Genomic DNA, 21,291 nt, shown 5'->3' with positions numbered 1-21,291 from the left:
CATTTTCCTGAACATCCCAATGTACCAATTATCACACTTCACAGAATTTATAGTACAACATGCAACTGCTATCCAATAACTTTCCCACAACCCTGATATTTTCCCCCCTTTCCAAATATATATCTAATTTCCTTTCATAAATTACTATTGAAACTGCATCCAATAAATATCCTGTCATTCCATGCTAGGTCAGAACTCATCCACCCATACAGTCCCAACCAAGAATTTTTTTTTTTTTAAAGTCTATTTTAAATCGGCATCAACCAGCTATTATTCAACAGAAAACCAAACGAATGCAAATCCTCACTACTCTCACACCAATTTTTTACAGATCGAAAAATGCATCACAGTTCGCTATGGCAAATGTTCTGGTCAAAACTGCCGAGTTGTAAATGTAGCTCAGGCCATCACGGAAATCAACCTCCCCTCCATCAACTCTATGCTGCCACTGCTTTAGGAAAGCATCCAACATATTATCCCACCCCAATCATATTCTCTTCTCTCCTCTTTTGTTGAGAAGATATATACTTAAAACATGAACCTCCAAATTAAGGAGATTATTTCTTGTTGTTGTCAGACTCTGATCTCCTGGACTTTACCCTGCATTTTTTGACTTGCTGCAACTCCATGCCCTGCACTATTTTTTTTATTATTGCACTACCTACTGTACTCACGCGAGTTGACTTGCCTGGATAGCACATAAAACAAAGCTTTACACTGTATCTCTGTCCACATGACAATATATAATTCAACTCAATGAAGCAGCAAACCAGCAATTACATCAGAAAAATTTATGAAATTCATGCCGTAAAACAATTTTTTAAAAAAGTCATTGCTCAATTCATGAAATGATGCATTTTATTCAGTGATGTGTTACTGTTACTTTCTAAGAACAGTGAGTACCAGCAGTGGTCACTAAATTTGAACTGTATTTCTCATTAGAGAGCAGAAGCATCATTTTGCACAGCCATCAAAGCAGTTCGTCAATGCATCATTTGTTGCATCAAAAGGCAGTTTTCAGTTACAGTGAGTATTCCAGGTTTGCACGTACAGAGACATCATTCAGAGGGTAGCAAACAGATAAATCTTGTCACTTAAATCCCGTTCAGTGGTGACAGAGATCCTTGCAATTGATGAATTTCATTCAGGCTTGACAAGCTGCACAGATCGGACACCATTGTACAAAAAAATCCAGAAACGTCATTGGGAATTTAATCACATTTCTCTGGGCTTTCTGATTATTGTAAGCGTCTTATTTCTGGTCGGGCAGTGCTATCGCAGAGTACTTTGTCAAATCAGCTCGAGACGGTCTTACAGAGTCTGAGTCACACAGCACAGCAACAGGCCCTTCGGCCCAACTTCTCCGTGCTTGCCAAGTTGCTATCAAAGATCGCCCCTCTCACATACGTTATTCATCTCAGCATGTCATGGTATACAGTGAAAATGGAGCTCTGCAGGTGGTCATTTTGACCTCGATCCTCTAATTACAGCATGGGCCGCTCTCCCGATTGCTATAAGCGCAATCTAGAAATGTTACAATTAGTACCAGGAATGTCATTTCATATTGTTCAAAGGTCATTTCCATGTCATTCTTTATTTGTGCGAGTTAAAGTTAAGCCATTAAAAGGCAGGCGATTGTGACCTTTAATCCAGAGAAAGCCAAGAACTGCAGGTGCAAAGGAAGAAACAAAATCCGAGGTTTCCCTCAAATTCCCAATGTCATTCATTTACTGACATTGTGACCTGCGACTCCACATTGAGCAGGGAGGCAAAACACTGTAACCTCCTCGATGGTTCTAAAATATCAAACACCATCACCCTCCGGGGCCAGCTGTGGTGGGCAGCAGGAGGAGATACTCTCAATGGTACCCAAATCTCTATTCTTAAAAAAAAAACCCCAGACTCTACTTCGTCTCAACATATCCAAAGGGAGAACGCGGGAGAGGGGGTTTATTCCCATTTCTGCACTCCTCCAACAAAAAAAACCCACAGGACTCCAATGTAACCAGCTTCCCTTCGGATGACTAACACCAGGAGCAGAGAATCCCGGAAGGGATGTGGGCATTTTCAACGTTTATCCTTCAAATTTTAAAAAAAAAGTCGGATGAGCATTAGAAAGTGTGGGATGTTTACCGACCAATGTTGTCTCATAATTAGGAGAAACCTGGAGAAAGATTCATTGTTGCTAAGTTGCTTAGGAATTGTCAGAAATAACTGGTACTCTCGTACCCATTTAACAAACAATTGGACAAGACGTGACAGTCGCTCTCTCAACCAACAGCGGTTCGGCCACTGCAGAAGGAGACTTCGCTACAAAATAATACAGAGGTAGCGCTGGAAGTGGATTAGGAAGTTGTTCCCGTCACGTTTGTAAATATTCTGCGGACTAAAGTCTATGAGAACTAAATCGGAAAGTCCCTTCCCCCCTCAGAAAGGAACAAAATAACAGCTGGCCAATGTTTTCCCCAGGAGCATCAGTCAGCATTAGAATGGACGTGTCGGCCTCTCCCGCCGGCCCTCCAAGCGGCCGCGGGACGTGGACCTTGTCCCAACCCGGCAGCGGCCTGAGCGCCACACGTACAGGGAAGCGGGGTTCCCCGTCCAAACAGCCCGGGCCGAACATCACCAAACGACGTTCCAGGCAGCCAATGCAGCAATACAACCCTGTTAGAAATCACGGACGCCAACAGACTGCTTTAGTTTGGAAAATTAAATCAAAAATAATCCGTGATACTCCGTGCAATAAAACCGAACCTGAGATGTGTTATAGCAGCAGACACCTACATACCCCCTTACACAAACACCCCAACACACATGCACCCACCCACACATACACACCCCAACACACAAACATCCACCCCCCCCAACATCCACCCCCCCCAACATCCACCCCCACACCTCCAACGCACACCCCCACCCCAACACACAAACATCCCCCCACCCCAACATCCCCATCCACACAAACATCCACCCCACACCTCCAACGAACACCCCCACACATACATACACACCCCAACACACAAACACCCCCACCACACACCCACCCCAACACACACCCACAACATACCCCCACCCACATAATGTTGAAAGCGAGACACTTACTGGAACAGACATCTCCTGCCGCTGCTCTGTCCCGCTTGCCCGGTGAATGCTGTGTTCTGCGGCGAGCGGGTCGGTTTCACGCCAGCTTCCTCCCCCGGTTAGGATATCTGCCTCGTTTTTTTTCCCCCGATGACGATCAGCTGAATCCCATCTCTCTCTCTCTTCCGCTAAGGATTGTCACCCACTGTTCAACTTGCAGCGTTTTGCAAACAGCTGTCGTTCTGTTCTCCGGGGAGCGATCGTTCCACGACAGCCGCTTGCAGCCGTGGACGTGTATCCGAAGCTCGGCGCCCGAGCACTGTATGCCCGGTCAATTTCCACTCGATTCACCCCCCCCTCCCCCTCCCCCTCCCCCTTCCCTTCCCCTCCCCTCCCCTCCTCCTCTCTCCTGCTGCAGGCGATCTGCAAATCCAGCCCAAACTTCTGGCGGTCTCGCTCAGGCCGGCGGCTCGTTTCCCACTGAGCCCCTGGTCGTCCTTCCTCGGTGGGTTCCGCCGGCGAGGCCGCTGCTGCTCCAATGACGAAATGGGCAACTTCACCTCCAAGGCGCCGCCACGCCGAGAGAGCGCAGGCGCCGGCACTTGGAGCCGATTCAGAGGGGGCGAGTGGTGACTGAAAGGGCTCCTCCACGACCCATCGTGTGGACAAATAGCAGCAGTTTGCTTCAAGTACCGCTGGTTGTCCACACGGTATCTAATGCAGGACAGTACTGCCCCTTTTCTCTCAGCGTGTTTTTTAAAGGGGACTTGAATATAATTGGAAGAGCGAGGGAGGACTTGGTTGAAAGGACAATTCCATTCCGCCCTCAGAGGCGAGGTGGAGGGTCTTGTCCAGGGACTGAGTCATCCCTGCGGAGAGTGTGGTCCACACTGTGTGGAATCACTTTGAACACGGTGATAAGATCGTTTGCAAAGTTCTTGATCTTTTCGCCCAACCCAGGCAGACAAATATCACTCAATATTAATAATTATTAATAATTATCTGTGGGGGGGGGGGTCATTTGAACAGATTGCAATTGCAGCAGAATTGAATATTTCTCCTTATGGCCTGAACTCCCACAACCTGCGTTGAACACATCAAATTAAAGGGATAATTTATTAAAGGCACTACTTTTCTCACTTATTAAAAGCTAAATTAAAACTATGTTTAAGTCGTCTGCATGAAGTGCATGTTTTTCAAGAATTTGGCCATGTTGATTGTTTTGAATATTCTGTTGATTTTTCTTTTATCAATATATTTTCCATTTCCCTTGTTGGTGCCCTGGAGGTGTGAGTTGGGTGACTAATTTTCCAAGCTGCCTGTTCACCGATCATTTACCTCTGCCAGTGTTCTTTGTGGTCCATTTGCTATTCCACAGGCCTGCCTGCTCCTCTGCTGGAGTATCCATTCTCCCCACCACTCTTCCACTCTCCTCTGCACATTCTCTCATCCTCTAACTAGTCCTGACTTTGCTACCCTTTTGATCCTCTTCACTGCCAGCCTAACTTTATGAGATCGACAGTATCGTTCCACGTCACCTATCAAGTGTTCAGGATGACCCAAAGCTCTTTCCAAGCAACAAGGAAGAGCTTGGAAATGTGGTCACTGCAACACTGGGTCTCCTTGCTGCAGGTCAGAATTTGCAGTATGCTATTTAATAGAAATTGCTTCATCCAATTATCAACAATTCCATTAAGTGACCACCAGGATGACAGAACATTTGTGCTTTTACATCTAGCATTTCTTATGTTATTCTTGTAGGGGAATTCAAGAGAAACAGAAAAGTAAAGATGAAGTAATGGACTAAAATAAATTCTGCTTAAGGATACAAAACAAATTAAAAAGATAAACAATGTAAACACCAACTATCTTCTCAACCATGTCCAACATAAGATCATTGGGCATCAATGTTATTTCAACATTAATATTACCAGCTACTTAGATTTTAATGCTAAATGACAGTGCTTTAGCAGTATTTAAACATAACAATTCAGGGTTGGCACCAAGGGGGGGGGGCACATTCTTTGCCCCCCTAAATGAGGTCTTGTGAACCCCCCATCTTCCCCACCCGCACCACTAGCATGCATCAAACGCCATTAGCGTCCAGTGTCTCTTGTGACTGGCATCACCATCCGCACAATATAAGCAGTGCATTTCTCTAAGCTATGTTAGAGGGATGGTGGTGGTGTTGCTGCCACATGGAGGAGGTTCATGATGGGCAGGTAGGCACCACCACCACCCCCTCCCTCTCCTGAGCGAGTTTCCGAGCATCAGATTGTCCCTGCGATTACCCTAATACCCCTGCTAATACTCGTTCTTACACCAGCCCTGTAACAATTCATTCTGCCCACCATCCTCACAGGTAAGATACAATATTGGTGAAAAACAACTTCTGCAGGTACCTCTTCAAAAGCATACTTACTGGATGCCTCACAACATGGTGGGGGAGCTGCTCTGATTAAGGTCTGAAGAAGCAACATTAGGAAGAGAATGCAGCTCAGAACACAATGCAAACTTCCATTCCCTCCATGGACTCCGTCTGTCTTTCGATGTCTAGGAAAGGCAGTCTGCATACTGATGGACCCATCACACCACAGGCACATGCTCTTCTCCTTCGTCCCATTAAGAAAAAGGCTTAAAAAAGTGAAAGAACGCACCAACAGGTTGAAAGACAGTTTCTACACCACAACTATCAGGCTCCTGAATGAAGCCCATATCAGTGCTTTCATGCTCCCCTTGTTTACTGCCAATTTATCTTCTTTTCAATTTTTCAATGCAACCCCATACTCAGTCTGCTTGAAGAAGACCCCTTCCACTGCACTAGATATTTGTAACAAATAAGGTTAAACTTTGCAAATTTCCAGCATTACCAATGCATATTTCCCACCTTCCAGCATCTTGCAGTCCAAAGTTTTTTGAGTTTACAAAAAATCCTTCTTGCCCATTCTTTCCCATGACTTGGTAAATTAAGCTAAATGCATTTTGTAAACACAGCAAGGTTTTCTTGATGATGACTAGCATTTACTGTCATGAAAAGTGGTAGAAAGCACATTAAATATCTGCAGTCAGTATGGAGAAAGTGCTCCCTCCACACCATTGCTTAGGAACTTCCAGGATTTAGACTCTATGATGATGAATATCTTGCTTGGACATTGCAATTTGGCATTAAAAATCAATATATTCCATTACAAGTGATTACATGGGACTTCTCCTGTGTGAACGGCAATCAAGGAACTCTTTCTCTCTCATTATTCACTACATAGAACTATAATCATTGTTAACAAGACAACAACATAGACAATTAAAGTTGTACTGCCAATTCTCTCTCATCTAATTCTTGTTCATTCTTCCCAAGATACGATACACGAATGAAGTAACCATTCACCATTTCACACCTCATGCTGACAATTGCTTTGCAACAATTTGGAAACAAGTCTCAATAACTGACAACAAAGAAATCACAAATCTGCGCCCTTCCACATTACAGTGGTGTTGGAAGAATAAGTGACCCGTCAGAAAGCCTGATATGTAACAATATAAAACAGCTATTCTCAACAGGGGCCCTTCGCCCCCACCCTGGTGGGGGGCACAGCACACTTAAGGGAGCCACAGAGTTAAATCCTTAATAAAGATATAAGGTGCTTGTGGGGGGGGGGGGGCATGGAAGCAGAAGGGATTACACATTTCTAGGGGAAGGAAATAATTTGCTGCTGGGGTTTGCAGTATAGTTGCGAGATTTTTTTCAAGTTTGGAGGCAGTTGTAGACAGCCAGAAATGACCGAGAATCTACAGAAAATTAACCATGTTTTCAGAGTGTTCCTTGCTTCAACATAATGGTGTTTGACAGACATGGAACCAGCTTTGCCTATGAATGTCTTCCACTTAGTTTTCCTCTTTTATTCTATCGCCTTAAATTCAAGAAAATAAGGGTCCAGGCTGAAGAGTTTTGCTTCATATTTCTCACGTTTGCAACCACCCTCATTCTGCTTCAAGTTTTTGTGACGGGTAGTCAATGTATGTTTCCTTCTGCTAGCTTTCATTGAAGAAAGTATGTATTGTTTAATATTTTCCATAAAATTTAAGCCAAATTTTAGTCTATCCCTTGTAAAAAGTCCGTTCGTTTTATAACAGTTGATTTTTACTACTTTCAGAAATAATTTTGCCACAAGTTCCTTGGAGGGAAAAAAGTGTCGACAGTATTCAGTGGAATAGTTATGCTTTGATTTCATTACAATTCTGCAAAAACCTCCTCTGCCCATGTGTTTGATTTGTTTGAATACATTTACGAATGAAAGCACAAGGCCAAGCAAACTGAAACAACATTTAGAGACTGTACATAAAAACTTACACAGGAAAATCAACCTCTAGGATCTCACTAAAATTTTCATTTTTTAAGAATGATTTTTTAAAGTTCTTTTAATTAAGTTTTCACATCCTTCAGTTTATGCTTAAGTTTCCCCAATTACTTATTGTGTACGATAAGTACCATGGGAGTACCATTGTACTCCAAGAATCTTTTAAACATTTTTTGTCATATGTATACATTTTCTTCTCTCCTACATGGTCAATAAGAATTATTTTCTATTTGTCTATTTGTTCTGGGATCACAAACTACAGTTGTTACACTCAAAGTAAGAGCCTTGTTTTCTTTTCACCTCATGTAACATAAATCATGTTAATGTTTTTTTTAATGTTGTCAGCAGGAGAGAAGTATTGAAGAAACCAACTAACCTGGCTGCTTCATGGGGAAGGAGCACATAAACTTTGAGCAGAGTCCTAAAGGGGCGGTGGGGGGCGGTGGGGGGTGGTGGGGGGGGGGGGAGGGGGGAAGGGTCATAGCCAATAACAGGTAGTTATATTAGTGGCTAATATAAAACATCAATTATATCTAATTATATAACATTACTTAAAAGAGTGTTAGCAATTAACAAAATAAGGAATGAAGGATTAAGTTAACTGGCTCACTCAATAAAAGTCGCATGATAGTTGATGGTCAAAGTGGACATGGTGGAACAAAGAGTTTGTTTCTGTGCCATCTGACCTATGACTTTCTGGGATGCCTGGCATTTACTTCACAATGAAGTGGATATTAATTGACACTTCTGTTTTGGAAGAACTTTTTTTCTTTTTTTTCTTCTTCAACAGCTTCTTCCCATGGGCAGTGAGAATGTTGAATGACCAAATGAACTGCTTGCACTAACCATCCAAGACGCTCATATTCAGGAAACAAATTCAATTTATTTATTTATTTGTATATATGGATATTTGTCCTGCTTATGTATTGTTTGTATGTGTGTAATGTCTGGTTGGGTGTCTGTGGGTTTTGCACTGGGGACCAGAGAACACTGTATCATCAAGTTGTACTTATGCAATCAGATGACAATAAACTTGACATGGAATATAGAACATAGAACACTACAGCACAGTACAGACCTTTCGGCCTATACACATGTGCCATATATTCCTTTAAAAAAAAGGTACTAAACCCACCCTACTTTCTGCTAACCTTGCCTAGACTTGTTTTTTTCAATTCAGGCAACATCCTGTTAAGTCTCCTCCACACCCCTCTATAGCTTCCACATCCTTCCTATAATGAGGTGACCAGAACCGAACACAATACTCTCAAGTGTGGTCTCACCAGAGATTGGTAGAGTTGCAACATGACCCCTTTACTCCTCAACTCAATCCTCCCATTAAAAAAGCCCAGGATCCCATAGGCCTTCTTAACTATCCAATCAACATGTGCAGCGACCTTGAGGGAAGTAGGGATTTGAACCCCAAGGTGATGCATGGATTTTAACAATGCTACCTTTTCAATACTCAAAGAGAAAGAAGTCTCTGATAAATAATGTCACAGGCCTTCCAATGTCCAACAAAGAAGTTCAATATCTCGCCCAAATGTTGTCATCTTTGAAAGCACAGCATTCCATCAGCACTTGACCAGAGTGATAGCCCAAATTATGTGCTCCAGCCTTTAGAGTATGGCTGGTCCCAACAGTAAAGATGTGACTATGGACCTAGATGACATATCCACACTAAACACATTGAGTGTTTCCTCCTTCACTGGCTACAAATAAAAATGTTTTTTTTTAAACATAATGCTTTTAGAATGTGTTTTTTGCTGTGGAAATGTTGTGAAGTCACATAGCATTTGGATTATATCCCACAATAGTCTGGATTATAAATCTGTGACAACAAAAGTTAAAAAAAATGAAGTGTGGCAAAAATGATTTAATTACTTGTTCTTAATCAGCCTGCTAAAATATGTGAAAAAATAATTAGGTAACATGTTGTCATGTTATTTCTAAGAGTGACATTCCACTGTGAGTTCAATTTACTAATGTAAATGATTTTTAGGTTGATCAGTAAGAATTCCTTTCCAGATCGCATCCTCTGGCCAACAGCCTCGAAGGAGCTTGGCTTCTTTTTGAAAGTCAAATATTCTTTCGTCCTCAGCAGATGTCACAGCACATCAATGTTTTATGAACGAAAATCAAAATAAATACTGCACATGCTAAAAAAAATGTCAAGAAGATGAAAAATGAGGAAACCGAAGGCCAGCCGATGGATAGAGAAAGTTAGCATTTTAAGGCAAAGATCCTTCATAAGAATAGAAAAAAAAGTTAGCTTAATCGTGTGTGTGGTGGGGAGGGGGAGAATAAATTGAATAAGGGGAATATATCTACAATTTTAAATATATGTAGAAAATGTGTTGAGGATAAGGGAGTATTCAGATAATGAGCAAAAGAAGGGGCTGACTTGGTTAAAGAGAAAGGAAATATCTTGCAGGAGGAATGGGCAGTACAACATATCAGACGTGGATGACAGGAGGCATGACTGTCAATAACTAAAGAAAGAGTGGAATGATTGTGCAGAGTTGGAGAAATGGGGTTTAAGGATGTTTGAAATTGCAGCCCTCAGAAGGTGGAAACAGTGCACCTTCATTTAACTGTCAAACAGTGCAGGGGAAGATCCATTCAGCGTGCTTTGGAAAAACTGACATTTACAATGGTAGATTAGCAGACCAGCCTGTAGAGTAATACAATTATCGAAAAAGGACAGAGGTGGTGAACAAATTAAAGTCAAGCTTATTGACATCTGATTCCACAAGTACAACCCGATGAAAGAGCGTTCTCCGTTCCTCGATGAAAAACACCAGACATGGAACCAGACATAACACACATACAGACAAATAAAACATATGTAGGACAAGTATTTCTTCTATACAAATTAATAAATATTGTTTAATGACTATGAGAGTCTCTGATGGTTTGTATGAGCAGTTCCTTTGGTCGTTCAGCATTAACAGTGTCTGTGGGAAGAAGCAGTTCCTCAGCCTAGTGGTGCTGGCTTTGATACTCCTGTATCTCTTCTCTGATGGGAGCAGCTGAAAGATACTGTGTGCAGAGTGGAAGGGGTCTTCAACGATCCACGTAAACCATGTCAATGGGAGGAGAAAGACTCCTGTGGTCCTCTCCATCCCTCTTATGCTCCTGTGGATTGACCTCCGATCAAAAGGTAAACAGCTAGAATAGGGTTCAAATGTCTTCACAAGGTCTATGAGCTGAATAAGATGCTGAGGGAGCAAGTAATCTGGTTCAACCTGAGACAGTGGCCAGGAAGAGGAATGGGGATTGTGAGGAGGTTTTAGATTTATAGTTTGGAATAGAGTCAGATGGTTTGCTCTTTCCAAATATCTTGCTGAGGCAGTTACTGTTCATGCAAGAATAAATTTCAAACCATCAGTGAGATGAACCAAAGTGAGAAACTAGCGACATGTAAAATGCCAATCACCAAATAGGCCAAAGATGTTGTGAAGGGATAAGTTGATGAATTGGGAAAACAATGGCGAAAGGATTGATACCTGGTGATGCTGGTGAGTATGGTAACAGAGAGCTATGTCAAATTTCATCACATTACAATCCTGAGATTCTTCTTCAGGCAAGGGAGAATTACCACTTAGCAGTTGTGCAAAAAACTGGGCTCAACATGTAAACAAATGAAGAACTATAAACGGCTGAGGAAAAAAATCAATAAGGTGCCAAAGTAAAAGTTCTTAAATGAGTCCCTATCTACATTTATTTTTGTCTTTTCATGATCTTTAAATCCTAAATACACAGACTGAGGACCAGGAGAGCAAACAGTTTTGGGGTTTGCGCTGAAAGTGACATTCAATCCAAAGATTGGTGCGCTCGAACAGAGTCAAGGGGAAATATTTTCTGATGTTTTGTATTCTTGTGCTCTGAATTAGATGCAAGAGTGTTTGCAAGTGAGCTGAATTGACATTTGATGAAAACCTGAAAAAATTGATAATATTAGAATATATTTTCCTGATGAGATAAAGTGAATCAAGTCAACCTAAACACGAATACATAATTTTCATAAGTTTCCTTAATGAATGACAAGCTGACACAAAGCAGAAAATAGAGAAAATGGGGTTAAGGTATCACTAAAACCAGCAAGGAGAATTTGACAAGGGTTAGTGCTTATACCATCATTCAGCAATCAAGAAATAATTTGGAATTATAAATACTGTTTTAAACTTTACAAATTGCATCAAATTGGAAAATGTTGTTCACAAAAAAACACACAGAAATGCTGGAGGAACTCACCCAGTCTCACAGCATCCATAGGAGGTAAGTATATTAACGACATTCCAGGCTTGAGCCTTTCCAAAGCTATAAGCAAAAAACAGGATGGGATCACTGCCAGAGTTGCTGTAACGGCAGCACTGCCGCTGGTGCGGACCCATGGGGAGCGGAGACACAGTGGTCCTATGGGGTCCAACATCCAGGATCATCTTGTATGCTGAATCTACGACAAGTGGTTTTTTTTTTAAGAGTTGAATTTAAGGTCTAATTTTTGTACCGACCTCTGATTTTTGAGTCCTTTTTGACTCTTATACACCAAAATTCTCTCCTGCCAAAGATGATGGGGCCCCAGTCAGTTTTTGCTTGAATGCTAAACAGAGTTTGATAGCTTTCTGTGAATGAGAGAAGTCAAGGGATATGGATCAGCCATGACCTTGCTGAGTGACAGCGCAGGTTCAAGGAACCAAATGTCCTCTTCTGACTCTTCCTTAGTGTGTTTTCATGGAAATTGTTTGGCCACACAAGGGTGAGAATGTGGATGAGGTTCGCCATGACCCTCTGCCTCATGCGCTCACTCGGCTAGCTGAGCTGACTCGTCTCAGTTTGTAAATGTGGGTTCTATGCATTCAATCCATTATGCCCTCTGTCGTATTCTTCTTCCCTAAAGCATTATCCCCCCACAGCTATCCACTACAACATGGCCCCAATCTTTCAGGGAAAGTGGCAACACTCCAGAGGCTCTGGGTCCCACAAACCACGGAGCAGAAAAACACCACAAGTGGCTGAGAAATGGAGAGAAACAACGAGATAACACCTTCCCCTCAAGGGCTTCCTACATAGACCTTTACATTCTGTTCAACCCCAGAGCACTTGAAAGGGACATGCAGATGACTATTAGGTTACACATAAATGTCGGAACAAGAGTGATCCGGTCAAATTAAACTCCCTCAGGCTACAAAGCAAAAGCTTTTTGTGACCAGCACTGATGTGATTGGCCAGTGTGGGTGCATGATTGTACTATTAAACCTGCTTGTGACAAACCCAACGGCTTAAGATTCTATATTAAAATCAGATTTGTTATGAACAAGTCACAAAATTCATTGTTTTGTGTCTGCATCACAGTGAAAACATTTATATAAACTGCCTTACAAAAGTAAATTAAAATAGTGCACGAAAAGTAAGGAGTGTCTTTGGTTCATTGATTATTCAGGAATCTGATGGCAGCGGGGAAGAAACTGTCCTTGCCTTCAGGCTCCTGTACCTCTTTCCCGATGGTAGCAGAGTGAAGGGGCATGGCCTGGGTGGTGGGGGTCCTTGAGGATAGAGGAAAGAGAGCAACTTGATTCATATAACTGACCAACTGGAAACTTAGGCTTCGGAATTTAAGGAATGGCTAATTGGGTGACCTCCCAGTCACTTACTGATGCGAATAGAACAGAACATTTAATGTCATAACAGGAACTACATTACTAAACTTGCAATATAATGGCTCAGAGCTTATGGATGTAACTGAAGAGAGAAAAGCCTGCTGCCTCCATCTGCAATGTTTCCATTCATTTATCTTTCAGGTGACATATGTCACTGGCAAGTCCAGCATTGGTTTTCCAACCTTAATTGCACTTGAGTTATGATACCAATGAGGACTTGCTCTGCTACTACAGAGAGGGGGCAGGAGGCAACCTTATTGCTGTCAGTCTAAAGTCAAATCAAATCAGGAATGAGATATGACAGTATGCTTGCTTCTCAGGAGATTAACAGATGCGTTTTAATGACAATTCGTTTTGCTTCATATTCGACATTAATAAGACTTTTTAAATGCAATTCTGCATTATTTAATTAACTGCCATGCCAACAAGATCCCATAGTAGGATTGGAACTCCCATCCTTGGATTGCTCAGACCTCTGGATTACTGGTCCTGTTATTTAATCATTGTGCTTCCACTATACCCTGTGGGCTCTAGTCCTGTACGTTATGAAGCAAGCCATCCAGTTGTAACAATGATTGCTGGCTGCCAGGTCTGTCACAAGTTATTCTAACAGCAGGTTTAACAGTATGATCATGCAGTAAATGTCCCTCATCAACTCGGAGAATTACAATCAGAATTTATTGTTATGAACAAAGCACGAAATACGTTGTTTTGCGGCAGCATCACAGACCATATAAATCACCTTACAAAAATAAATAAAAACAGTGCTCGGAAAGTCAAGGTCCATGGATCATTGTTCATTCAGGCATCTGATGGCAGTGGGGAAGAAGCTGTCCTTGTGCTGCTGAGTACTCGTCTTTAAGCTCCTGTACATTTTCCCCAATGGTAGTAGACTCATGGCCTGAGACATGGGGGTCCTTGAGGATAGAGGCTACTTTCTCACAGACATCATCAACATCTCCCTCAGCAGTGCCATCATAACAACCTGTTTGAAGGTGGTCACTATCATCCTTGTGCTAAAGAAGCCCTCACTGTGCTGTCTCAACCACTACCATCCTGTTGCACTCAGGTCCACCATCATGAAGTGCTTCAAGAGGCTGGTCATGGAGCACATTAAGGCTCAGCTTTCCCCCTCACTGGACCCTCTGCAGTTTGTGTACAGCCCCAACCGATCTACAGACAATGCTCCTCCTAGCCCTCACCCACCTGGAAAATAAAGACTCGTGTGTTCTAATGCTGTTTATAGTTTTCAGCTCAGCATCCAACACAATCGTACCACAGCACCTGATTAGGGAGTTGAACCTTTTGGTCCTAAACACCTTCCTCTGTGACTAGATCCTCGATTTCCTGACTGGAAGACCTCAGCCAGTCCAGATCGGAATCAACAGATCCAACACTATCACACTGAGCACAGGGGGCCCCCAGGGCTGCGAGCTCAGCCCACTGCTGTTTACCCTGCTGACTCACGACTGTGCAGCAAGATACAGCTCTAATCACATCACCAAGTTCGCTGACAACATGTCCGTGGTGAGGCTCATCAGCAAGAACGATGAGTCAGCTCACAGTGAGGTGGTGCAATCACCAACGGACTGGTACAGCGACAACAACCTACTCCTGAACATCAACAATTTCAGGAGAGCCTGGGGGACCACTCTCCACTGACCATCGAAGGCTCCACCGTCGAGGTAATCAAGAGCACCAAATTCCTTGGTGTGCATCTGGAGGAGAATCTCTCCTGGTCCCCCAACATTGGATCCATTGCCAAGAAGCCCCAACAACAGCTTTACTTCCTGCGGAGGTTGAGGAAAGTTTAGCTTCCACTCTCCACCCTCACTACATTTTACAGGGGTCATTGAGAGCATCCTAGGTAACTGCATCATTGCCTGGTTCAGGAACAGTACCATCCCAGAATGCAAGTCCCTGCAGCTGATAGTAAAGACTGCTGAAGGACTGCACACAATCTGTTTTCCCTCCTGCCATCCGGAAAGAGGTGTTCTGGCCCTCATGACCAGAATACGAGACAGCTTTTTACCCTAAGCCATGAGGCTTCTGAACTCCAGGGGTACACAGGGCTAATATAAGTAACATGATATTTATAAGTGATAAGTTATTTATAAAAAAAGTTTTTGAGGTAATTTATCCATGTAAATAACCTGGTCTGCGGTCTGGAGAAACGCTATCTCATTTTCCCTGTACAATGCAAGGTTTATGGAATGAATAACAAATAAACGTGACTTGACTTGACTTAAGGGACCATAAGTGAAGTCTGGCGCCAGTGATGTTACAGGCCAAGTTAACAACCCTCCAGAGTTTTACCTTGTCCTGAGTATTGGCACTTCTGTACCAAACAGTGATGCAACCAGCCATTTAAAGTGAGTTGTCAATCACCCAACACTGCCTTTGCACATACCTGGTTCTATGGCTTTTACTTAGGCTAAGGCAGGTAACCTCTGTGCATTATGAGCAATGATTGAAAAAAAGTACCATCACGTGAACACAGCTAGATTTCTTGGCATGGAACATTCTTCAGATCACTGCGGAAGGCACAGAGTGAGAGCTAGAGAATCCAGGCATTTCTAATATCAATCGGAGAGCCACCTGGCACACGTGCACCAGTCGAACATTATCCACACTGTCCAGGAGAGGGGTAAAGGCAGGGGTGCAGGAAATATGCCAGGAGTTACTTTCTTCAGCCTCATAATCCTCTCTGCTTCTGCAGCCATTGTCAGACACCTTGTTTTCGGCACACAAATGAGGACAGTTCAAAGGAGCTATTCCACAATGTGATAGTTACAGCTTCCTTCCATCACTGGATCTTCAATAAACTTTTGGCCTTGTCACCCAGCTCTTCCTTTTTCATACATTTTCAAAACAGCATTTCAGAAGACCATTTGGCCCATCAAACCTGTTCTGAGTCTCAGGGCATTCCCATCAGTCCCATCCCCCCAGTTAGTTCCCTGTAAACCTATTCTCTGTCATATGCTCATCAAATCCCAGTTCTCCTGAACTCATCTGCACCAATGAAATTTTACAGCGGACAATTAACCAACCAACCAGCACATCTGGAGTAAAACGCGAAAGTCTGCAGACACGGTGGTTGAAGGAAAAACAACGCTGGAGAAACTCAGCAGGTCGATCATTAAGATAAAGGTGGATAACGATGCCCATTGGGCGTGTACGCGGGAGGATGATGCTCCAGCGGACCTGAAGGGAACACGGCGGGGCTGAGGTCCGCAGCTGGCAGTGGAAGGGCGGCAGCCTGACCTGTCGTGTGGGGTGAACCGGAGATGAACGGGGTGAATGGACTCAGCGACGGTAATCGGCTGGAGGGAGAGCTTCGGGATTGGGAGGGGAAATGTGTGGTGGAAACAGCACGCCGGGGAGGGTGCAGCACGAACAGACGGAGAGTTGGAATCACCTGGAGGGAGACGGGAGATGCCGCGCGATGATTCCCATTGGGTCTGGCGCTCTGTGCGTGCATGTGTGATGCTCCAGCGGACCTGAAAGGGATGCGGTGGGGGGGAAGGGTCCGCAGCTGGCAGCGGCGCTCCAGCCGACGTGAGAGAGAGAAGGTTGTGAGGAGCAGGCGGCGAGACGGCAGCGTGGAGGTGAAGCGGACATGCAAGGGCGGTGGCCTGACCCGGGCGCGAAGGGCAACGAGCGGCGCCTGAGTGACAGTGATTGACTGGATGGTGGGAGAGCCGGGGGGCTGGGCTGATTGGACAGCGGAGACTTGTCGTGGAGCAGAGTGCCCAGATGGCGCACCCTGGAGGGTGAAGCATAGTCAGACAGGGCGAGGCACGATGGGCGCCGGCAGAGTGGGGAACAACGAGAGGCTCCAGAGTGGTTTGCATTAGGGGCGGCAAGTTGGGCGCAGAGGGGGTAGAATGATGCTGAAACAAACCTGAAAGGAAGAGGCAGGTTGGAGATGAGTACGAGGACAGCATGGACAGGGTTTCTTTGCTGTATGACACCGTTAACTGCTGATGCATGGCAGCCAGCTCCAGCACTGTCTGTGGCCACATGTCAAAATCAACGAGGGAAGAAGCATTAAACTGCTTTGCCACCTGCATTACTCTAAACGGTGCACGTGTTCACAAGGGAGGTAATGATCCTCCTATCAAAAACATGACTGAAAACATTAGAACAGGAAATCGCTCTGGTAAGAGGGCAAGAAGAAGACCAGCCGGGTCCCATCATTCTCCTATGTTGGTCTTCATCAGTCACTGGGCACTTGCTCTGCCCGTTCTCCTTCGGTGCTTCTCCTGTGATCCTCGCCCTTGCACCAGTTGAAAATGGCCCCAGATCCGTGGACTTTGCCATTGTTACTAGATCAGGTCATATATTTGGTATTTCTCGGACAGAGGAAGTTGGTTTTCAAAGCTGGGTTGGAGATAGTTCCTTCATTTCATTTTAAAGTCATTGTGACATTTGGCAGAATCCTCTCTGTTTCTGAAACCATTGTCAGACTCCGGTACTGTGCTCAGAAACAAATGAGGACAACTCAAAGGAGCCATTCAACAAAGTAATCGTTATGGCTTCGTTCCATCACCGGCTTTACAATAAATCGATTTTAAAAAATCCATGACTATGCCGCCCAGCTCTTCTTCAAGGACTCTTGCATTTGCACTTTATTTTTTTCCTTCTGTATTGCAAAGTTAGTTTGTTTAGATTTCTTTGTTTGTTTTCATATGTGCGCTGAGTACGGTTTTTTTATTGCAACACCAATAGGTGGTCGTTCTGCCTCACCTGCAGGTAAAAGAATCTCAGCGTTGTATGTGATGCATTGTATGTACCCTGACAATAAATATGAAAGGAAATCGAACCAGACCTGAAAGGACGACCTCAAAGGAATTGAAAGTGAGAGGATTGTGTGGAGTTCAAGAGGGGGAGAAAGAGGTGGCATGATCACCATGCAGGGAGAACCAGGGATGAACGAGGTGAAGGAAGGGATAACTATCTAATCACTCCGTGACGGTAACCGGCTGCAGGGCGAGCCCAGTGATTGGAAGCAGGAAATGTGTCGCGGAGGCCGCGCACCAGGGTGTGTGAAAGACCGAGAGAGGAGAACAACTCACGTTGGGCTCACATGGAGCGGCTGGAGGGAGACGTGAGGAACGGCGCGACAATTCCCATTGGTTCTGGCGCTCTGGGAGCAGACGCAGCAGGATGACGTTCTAGCGGACCTGAAAGGAACACGGCGGGGCTGAAGTCGGCAGCTGTGAGCAGGGTGCTTCGGGCGGACGTGAAGGGGGCAACGACTGGGCCACAGTGAGCGGTTGCAGGGCGAGCCGAGTGACTAGATGGGGACCGGGAAACGTGTCGAGGTGCGAGGTGACAGAAGTGCGAAGCCGAACAGGCGGAGAGGGAGGCAGGAGATGCGGCGGTCTGGATCAACAATAAAACGTTTACTTCTTAAATGCATGTCACCCAGCTCTTCCTTTTTCATAAATTTTCAACATGGTATTTCAGAAGACCATTTGGCCCATCAAGTCTCTTCTGAATCTCAGAGCATTCCCATCAGTCCCATCCGCTTGTATTTCCCTGAATCCTATTCTTTATCACATGCCCCATCAAACTCCAGCCCTCCTGCACTCATGAGATTTTACGACCGACAACCAACACATCAGAAGTAAACCAGCACATCTGGTTAACCAACAGATCTGAAGTAAAACACCAAAGTCTGGAAACACCATGGATGAAGTAAAAACAGAAAGCTGGAGAAAAACTCAGCAGATCAAACTGTGTATGTAGTAAAGATGAACTAATTGTTGAGATACTTTCAGGGAAAATAAGAAAAAATATGGTCAAAAGTATGTTTTTCTTTTGTCACAAGCACTGCTTTGGTCAAATGGAGCATATTAATGGAAGCTCAGTTGCCCACTTTCAGATTGGATTCCAGTGGCATGAAAGAGTGGAACAGAGGAAGAGATGGTTCTTGATCCCACCTGCCCCAGTATCTAGATCCCACCTGCCCCAGTATCTTGATCCCACCTGCCCCAGTATCTTGATCCCACCTGCCCCAGTATCTTGATCCCACCTGCCCCAGTATCTCGATCCCATCTGCCCCAGTATCTAGATCCCACCTGCCCCAGTATCTTGATCCCACCTGCCCCAGTATCTAGATCCCACCTGCCCCAGTATCTAGATCCCACCTGCCCCAGTATCTAGATCCTACCTGCCCCAGTATCTAGATCCCACCTGCACCAGTATCTTGATCCCACCTGCCCCAGTATCTGGATCCCACCTGCCCCAGTATCTGGATCCCACCTGCCCCAGTATCTAGATCCCATCTGCCCCAGTATCTAGATCCCACCTGCCCCGGTATCTAGATCCCACCTGCCCCAGTATCTATCTCAGCCTTATTGCACCAGCGCACGTGAAAGCGAGAGGGTTGTGAGGAGCAAGCGGACGTGAAAGGGCGGGGGCCTGACGGCCGTGCACCCGGATGTAACGGCGCGCGGGGGGCACCCACCCAACGTCTGGGCCACAGTGAACGACTGCAGGGCGAGCCGAGCGACTGGGCGGGGACCGGGAAACAGGTGCGAGGCAGCAGGAGGGAGGCTGAAACCCGAACGGGCTGAGAGGGGAGAACGAAGCACGTTGGACTCACATGGAGCGGCTGGAGGGAAACGCGAGGAGCGGCGCGCGACGATCCCCATTGGCTGTGACGCGGCAGGATGACGCTCAAGCGGACCTGAAAGGAGCACGGCGGGGCTGAGGTCCGTAGCTGGCAGCGACCGTAAGTGGACGCGGACACGCGTGGCAGTGATTGGCTGGAGGGAGAGAGACCCGGAGCAGTGATTGGCTGGAGGGAGAGAGACCCGGGGCAGCGGAGAGTTGTCTTGAAGCAGGGTGTTCAGACCTCAAACCAGGGAGGGTGAAACCCAAACTGACTGAGAGAGCAGGTCGAGGCACTGTGCGCTCCGGTGGAGCGGGGAGAAGCTCGAGGATCCAGGGGTGGCAAGTTGGGCGCGGAGTGGGTAGGATGAAAGGAAGAGGTAGGTTGGAGATGGGTACAAGGGTGGAATGGGCAGGGTGGGACAAAGGGTCTGCTTCTATGCTGCATGACACCGTGACTGCTGATGTACCGCAGCACCAGGGCTGTCTGAGATATGAGAAAAAGCATATCATTGCTTTGCCGCCTGCATTAATCTGAACGGGGGCATTAATCTTTATGTATTCACAAGGGAGGCAATGATCAAGTCGTTTATTGTCATCTGATTGGACAACCCGATGAAGCAGAGTTCTCTGGTCCTCAGTGCAAAACACACACTCAACCAGACATAACACACATACAATACACATGCAGGAGAAGCATTTTATCTATACAAATAAGTATTGTTTCATGAATATGAGAGTCTCCGACGGTTCATGTGAGCAGTTTCTTTTGGTCCTTCAGCATCCTCACTACACCCGTTGGAAGAAGCTATTCCTCAGCCTGGTGGTGCTGGCTCTGCTACTCCTGTATCTCTTCCACGATCAGAGCAAGTGAAAGATGTTCTGTGCAGGGTGGAAATGTGAATTGACCTGTGCTGTAATAAAACAAACAGCAGAACCAAAGAGGATACTTCTTTATTGTATTATGCTAGTGAGAGTGAGGAGTATGAAGAATATAAGAATATAACTCCTTCCCTGCACAGAACCTCACTCAGAGTACACAGTATACTTACACAACTTATATAGTCCTTTAGACAGGTGCCTACATGCAGTTTTACATGTTTTAAACTAATTGGCCAGCTAATGTTTTTGCTACTCTGGTCTTTTGCAGTTTCTGTGAACTACCATCCAATAATCTTCCCAACCACATTCTGATACACCATATTTCTTACTTCATACTCCCATCCAATTCTAGTCATGCCATGCTTTGTAGCTGTGGACTGTTTTATCTCCTAACCCATTAATTCTTGTTAGCCAACTTACTACAGCAGAAGCCCCAATCATTAATTATAGAAAGGGTCCTCAATTATTTTGTGCACCTTCTTAATGTTTTTTAAATTATGGCCATTTCAGCCCACAAGTCTGTGCCATTCAATTTACACCCAATGAACCTACACCCCTGATATGTTTTGAACAGTGGGAGGAAACCAGAGCCCCTGGGGAAAACCCATGCAGACACTGGGAGAACATTCAAACCCCAGTCCCGATTACTGGTGCTGTAAAGGCATTGTGCTAACCATGCCACCTAGACA

The 21,291-nt window shown here is 44.8% G+C and overlaps 1 protein-coding gene across 2 annotated transcripts in view; it reads right to left on the bottom strand.

The window, feature by feature from the left end:
• Positions 1-18,285, bottom strand: part of bcar1 (BCAR1 scaffold protein, Cas family member) — a 257,597-nt gene extending 239,312 nt beyond the window's left edge. Inside the window, exons 1-2 of one of the 2 annotated variants that reach the window (XM_069901522.1) lie at positions 18,178-18,285; positions 11,694-11,759 (exon numbers count right to left, since the gene is read on the bottom strand). Coding sequence is in view for 1 of the 2 variants with exons in the window: in XM_069901518.1 (XP_069757619.1) it covers positions 3,103-3,114 (12 nt within the window). In the remaining variant the exon portion in view is untranslated. Of the gene's footprint in view, positions 1-3,102; positions 3,451-11,693; positions 11,760-18,177 lie in introns of those variants that run through there. The other variant, XM_069901518.1, reaches the window with a different exon arrangement.
• Positions 18,286-21,291: the final 3,006 nt, after the last annotated feature.

The sequence above is a fragment of the Narcine bancroftii genome, chromosome 10 (assembly GCF_036971445.1).
Source record: "Narcine bancroftii isolate sNarBan1 chromosome 10, sNarBan1.hap1, whole genome shotgun sequence".
NCBI classification, from domain to species: domain Eukaryota; kingdom Metazoa; phylum Chordata; class Chondrichthyes; order Torpediniformes; family Narcinidae; genus Narcine; species Narcine bancroftii.
Note: the sequence above shows the minus strand (reverse complement) of the source record. Positions and strands in the feature narration are given on the sequence as shown.